Raw genomic sequence first — 6,567 nt, 5'->3', positions numbered from 1 at the left:
TATATATATATATATATATATATATATATATATATATGCAGATCCTATCAGAATGGCAGGTAATTCCCCTGTAGCACTGGTGCTGCCACTAGCATCATCATTATCACCATCCTCCTTTTACATTTGCCCTCCACTCTGGTATGGCTGATCATGATGTAAGCCATTTGGCCAAGTTACCAAGGTTGAATGCGTTCCTCTTGCTAATCACTCATAGAATGCGCTGGGTGTGTTTTCTCATACCACCAACACTGAAGCATAGTCCTTGGAGACAGTGCAGAATAAATCAGGATAGGGAGCAGCATAATAAAAACAATACAGTTGACAGAAGGATGCGAGTGAGAGAGAGAGAGAGAGAGAGAGAGAGAGAGAGAGAGAGAGAGAGAGAGAGAGAGAGAGAGAGAGAGTGAGAGAGAGAGAGAGATGATGTGTGGTTGGGCAGGTTGCAAGAGGCAAGCATATTGCATGGGGACAATGAAAAGAGGAAAGATAAAATGGTGACTTGGGTGGGTGATCAGTGTAAAATGTGGGTGGAGAGGACAGTGTTAAGAATGAATGGTGGATATCACATGAAATGATTCCAGGTAGTGAAGAACATAAGTGGTATCAGGGGAAAGCTGGTGAAGTAAGCAGTTCTGCTCACAATTATTTACAGCAGCAGAACACAGAAGTGAATAAGATGTTGGGTGATGAGGATGTCTTAAGGAAATTGAGTGAGGGTCACTTGTGTATGTATAATATATAAATATATATATGCACATTGTGCTTCAAGAGGTTCAGGATCCTGAGATTAGCCTGTTTCCTATCCCTTAGTAGCAAGTTCCATTCCTCTTAAGATATTGGCACTTCTTTTTTGGCTGTCCTCATCCATACGCATCATATATCTGTACCAGCGCAGTCTATTTTACTTGTGAACTACATCTGATTCCTCTAATTCCCAATTTTTCTTTCAACACACACACATGCACATATACATATATATATATGTATATGTGTATATATCTATATGTATGTGTGTGTGTGTGTGTATCTATAAAAAGCACCATTTGAGCATGGTCATTGCGAGTGCTGCCTGACTGGCACGTAAAAAGCACCCTCTACACTCTCAAAGTGGTTGGCATTAGGAAGAACATCCAGCTGTAGAAACCTTGCAAAATCAGATTGGAGCGTGGTGCAGCCTCCCGGCCTGCCAATCCTCAGTCGAACCATCCAACTCATGCCAGCATGGAAAGTGGATGTTAAATGATGATGATGACACCTGTATTCTATCATTCATGTACACTGACTTTGCATATCCAATGGAGCATGCTAGTTTCATTTCTTTCCAGTCTTCTCAAGTTCTGAAAGCCCATGTCTCACTGCCATGGGGTATCGTAGCTCTAACAGTAGCATAATGCATTCTACCCTTCACTCTGAGGGAAAACACCTTTGTTGCCAGCAGTAATAGTAGTTACCTGAACTTTTTCCTATCCATTAAATACGTTTGCACTTGGAGAGAAAGAGAGAGAGAGAGCGTTTGTTGCCAACAGAGGTAAAAGCTCTTTTAACTTTCTGAATCCTATTCTTATTCTAGCAACTATATTTTCAGTAACAGAAACCACCCCACTATCTCTGGTAACCTCAGCAATACCTGATGCATCTGCAGCTTTCTCTTCATGTCCAAAATAGTTTTATTCACCATGCTGCTGTCAACTTAAATTGCTGGTCCCTTGAGAGGGTCAGCATGAGATAACTCTTTTTTTATCCCATACATTCTCCACATTCAGTAGCCTCTCATAGCACTTCCATGCCACTTTTCTGTCTTCTGTATCAATGGCAAGTATGCTTTCATCATTCTAAATACACTTTTCACCAATAATGCTTCAATTCTCTCACACTTCTGAGTAATTCACAATAATCGATCTACATGATGCAAGGCATGTGCACTTCTCTTCCATTTTGCCACACTTTTAACCAAGTATAGCTGTCACCAAGGTTTCCTATTAGCTATTTGATAATGCCCTCTACAACCATCTTCCTTCTTACCTAAGCCTGCTTCTTAACCTTTACTGCCCTATCAAACATGACATTCTACCACCATGTTACCGTCAGTTCAGCTGGGACTTTACCTCAGCCATACATCTAAATTGTAACCTTAGCAGGTAAGAATTCTCAGTTGTCATCTATGCTACAAGTGTTTAAATCTTTCTCCCAGCATTTGTATGCATCGATTAAAATTTATCTAAACTTATTCCTAACTGTGGGTGTCATTTATCTTCCACATCTTCCTTCTCCATTTTTTTTTTCTGTTTCTATTCTGCCTGGTTCTATCAACTTCCAAAACAAAGCAAGGAAATTTAATTTTCTCTAATGTTCCCATTTCATTGTTTTCCCAGAAATATCTTCTTCCTAAAGAAGTTACTATAACAGGTATGAAGACTGACAGAATGTTTTTTTATTACAGGAAATGTACTCCTATCACTATTGATTTTTTTTAACATCTAAGTAACCATTTGAAAGAGCCAAAAGCTTCATCGTCAACCACAAATACCACTAATATCTAACGAGGAGCTGAATCTATATTTATTTATTTGGTTTGAAGAAAACATTTTTGTTCTATTTCTATTTTTTGTAGGATTTTGTTTAGATTGATTAAAGTGGTATTCATCATCATTTCCATGTATGCAATCAAATCAAGTTTCCTATAGCAGGATGCTTTTTCCATCCCAAACCCTCACCTGTTTCCAATTAAGGTAATACCCCACCCCCCGAACACTGAAAACAAACAACATTATCAGTGATGCTCATTTACAATCATCACATGATGTCAAGACGAGGGCACACACAAATACACACATTATGGGTTTCTTTCAGTTTCCATCTACCAAATTCACTCACAAAGCTTTGGTCAGCTATAGAAGACACTTGCCAAAGGTGCCACACAGTAGGACTGAATTTGAGACCACATAGTTGAGAAGCAAGCTTCTTAATCTTTATTAAAATAGTATTTACTAAATATGATATACTTCAAATAAAATGCAATCACTTGAGAATTGGTATATTTATATGAGAAACTTATAAATAAGCCAGAATCTTGTTTGTTCTTATATGATATCAATGATGTATAATGAGAAAACTGAAATATATAGGCATATCACAATTTAAATTATGACAGACATATCTTTGTATGTCATTATTTAGTGATTATAAATGGTAAAATTGTTCATTTTGTAACAATTTTAGCTTCCACAGTAATGCTATTAGGATATTGTATACTTATAAAACAGAGAAAAGAATGCATGGCAAAATAATTTATCATATTGTAATACATCATGGTAGATACCTTGTTTGCAGGTACTTACATCAACACAAATTACTTGTAAATGTTTGAAGAAAGCAGACAAATGTGTTGTAGGTGCACATAAGCAATGCTTGTTACATTTGGCAAGGAGTATTCTTACACATATCTTATTCCCATTCAGTGATTTCTAATCCATAATTTTGCACATATGGAGCATTCTGTAAGGTATATCTAAAGCCTTTGTATAATAAAACCTCTAAGAAGCTATTGAATGTAACTTTCAGTCACTCATGCCTTTAATCTTTCAGCTTCTTGTCATCAACGAAGTTTGTGTAATTTTGAGATGAATTCCTTATGTAATCAATCCAAATTGGAGTCACAATCATTTTAAGAAGCAAAATCATCAGAAAAAATAAATAAGTAATAAGTTCTCAAATATAACCTAATTTAGGTTTGTTTAAAATATGTTTTCGGTGGTGAATATGAGTAATTACATCATTATATCTGATACAATGGACTGGCAAAGAATATGTGACATGAGATGTTTATTGTGAAGATGGAACATCTTATGAGAAGCAAAGAATAACATGTAACAGAGGTTCAGAACACTCACAAATAATATACAATATTAAATGGTAGCAGTTTTTGTTAAAATATGGAAACATATAAATACAGAACATTGTGAAATATATTTGACTATAATGACATAATGTAGCTGATGATGATAGCTTGTCTTCATTCTGAATTGCAAACCTGATTTACATATAAAAGACACTTCAACTTAGTATAAAACAATATGAAAACCATAACTAAAGACTGGAAAAAATAGTACAAAATATAAGAAGATAACATTAAAATACTTAATTTTATTCTATTCAATCCACCCCAATATGGTAATTGGATGCAGTATGATGGTAATGATGATGATGATAATGACTATGATGACAGTAATAGTTTGACATACATATAAATATAATTTACAAGTAAACACATACACACAATATAAATGATATTGTTTATAATTTCTAAATTCCAAACAAAGATGGTACTTCTCATTGTATTGTATTATACAACATAACATTAATTTTGGTAACTTCCTAATAGCAGGAAATCACATTATGTGCACCATAACCAAAATCTACAACAAACCGCTACCTCATTACTTCTAACAACTTACAAGCTATAACCATATTTAAACAGGTTTCTGCTATACCAAACAGCTCAATAAATCTTTCATATAACATCAACTATATAGATACAACATTATATCTTCCTTATAACAAAAAACAAAACATACACTTTACAATCTATTTTATAGATAGTTTCTCTTGTTATTGATGAATATAAGTAACAAATATAATATAGACCCCAGTAATATTGTTTCCCTCAATAAAAACTGAGCCATTAAATATTTCAATCAACGACATTTAGCTAATTGTGAAATAAAACAATTTGAACAACGTTACTGAAAATGTGAGAATTATTATTCAGTCTCTTTGTTCTCTTGTTAATATTATGTTACAATAATATCTTAAACATTCACTGAGATTTATTGCATCAAATGAGATTATAAAAGATTAAATAGAAACTTACCTTTTTAATAATTATATCATTGGTTATTCAGTGAGAATAGAAAGACGTATTGTTGTAGAAAGATCCGTTGTACGTGCTGCTGTAATGGTGTGACAATGGCTGTATGTTGATGGAGTAGTGTAGCACGTCAGGCAGATAGTCTGCTGCTAGGAGAGGGTTGCATGTGTTGTTCAAGTTGTATGTTTTGTGGGAGTACATCCACCTAATAATATTCTATATGTATTTATCCTTAAAGATGATATTTGTTTGCTATTTACATATATATATATACATATATATATAGATAGATATGTAAACAGCTACACAAAACAAAATTGTTTAGTTAAATAATATCAGCAATGTGAAGGCTTAGCTTTGTTAGTGATTTCTTTCTATGTTTTAGTGAGAGTCTGATTGGCTGAATGACCTAAACAGAAGACCAATGACAATCTTCTCTTTTACATTGATTTTACTAGACAAAATACCTTAAATTCATACAAGGAAGAAAGTGAGACTGTGATATTCATCCTTCTTCACAATCCTCACTGCCATTATAACAATCTTTATGCTGAATTACATTTCTGCTAACAATTCTATGTCAGTATTCTCATTTAAATTCACATTTATTTATATTTCAATAAGAATGTTTATATTTTGTCACAAGAATATGACATGGACATTTTTAATTAAGTTTAAAATATTGCTTACAGTTAGTCTTAAACAAAATAGTGAAGAGATAATTACAAATATTTACAAAACATTTATATTGCTATTGTTAGATAACTACACTATAAAAGTAATTTCTAAAACTGGCAAAAGATTTGCTGAGAGAATGTAATCAAAAATGTAATCAAGCATTTTGACATCAGTGCAAAGTTTTAAGGAAACTGACAGAATGAAAACCTAAGTATACCTAGGTTGGATTGAAACCGCAACATATCAGTGTTAGCTTTGTTTTTTTACAGTTTCTATCAAAAGGCTTGATTTTATTATTTGCAGACAGTAGATATTATTAGTTATTCAAAAATAAAAGTGTCATAATCATAGTACAGAACCTTAAATTAACTAAAACAAAATTTAAACTAACTTTATGTTTTTGTCTCAGAACTCTTAGTCATATACAGACACTCGTTATCTATATATGTAGATGACTAATATAGAGGAAACACTAAGGAATGCTTTTATTGGTATTGTTTATGAACTGATAAGTGAATATGTAGAGCTAGAGATGAAGATAGTTGTTATTGCAACAGCCGATTAATTACACATGTTTCACTGGTGTTTCTTCACTGGAATCTTTTGATGTTGATGTATCATTGTTTTTATATATATTTTGATCTGAAATTTAGATGATAATAGACATTTCTGACAATATACTAAAACATATGTATACATAGACAAAAAAACAATTTAATATGCATTGAAGAATTAGAGATAATTAATAAATGTCAATATGAAATAAAAATGAAGTAAAAAAAACCAGTTCAGTTATTAACCTGATACTCCTGGTATTTCTTCGTAATGTTTCAAGTCGCCTTGTCTACCACTTCTCTTAGATGACATTGTATCTGATGTATAGTTACAAACCATAGCAGCATTATCTTCCACAGCATCATCACTTGATGTCACCACAACAGGTTGACAGTATTTCTGTTGACAAACCAATGATAAAGAAATGTGAGGAGACACCAAACAATGGAAGTTACAATCAACATGGA

The 6,567-nt window shown here is 33.1% G+C and overlaps 1 protein-coding gene across 1 annotated transcript in view; it reads right to left on the bottom strand.

Annotated features, from left to right (window-relative positions):
* The window catches only part of LOC106877100 (cadherin-related tumor suppressor-like), a 49,627-nt gene that overhangs the window by 10,994 nt on the left and 32,066 nt on the right, over window positions 1-6,567 (bottom strand). The window contains exons 10-11 of the mRNA XM_052972989.1: window positions 6,346-6,499; window positions 6,115-6,187 (exon numbers count right to left, since the gene is read on the bottom strand). Of these exons, the coding sequence (XP_052828949.1) occupies window positions 6,115-6,187; window positions 6,346-6,499 (227 nt within the window). The remainder of the gene's footprint in view (window positions 1-6,114; window positions 6,188-6,345; window positions 6,500-6,567) is intronic.

Source organism: Octopus bimaculoides, chromosome 14, assembly GCF_001194135.2.
Source record: "Octopus bimaculoides isolate UCB-OBI-ISO-001 chromosome 14, ASM119413v2, whole genome shotgun sequence".
In the NCBI taxonomy this organism is placed as follows: Eukaryota; Metazoa; Mollusca; class Cephalopoda; order Octopoda; family Octopodidae; genus Octopus; species Octopus bimaculoides.
The sequence above is the reverse complement of the archived record's forward strand: the minus strand, read 5'-3'. Positions and strand labels throughout refer to the sequence as shown.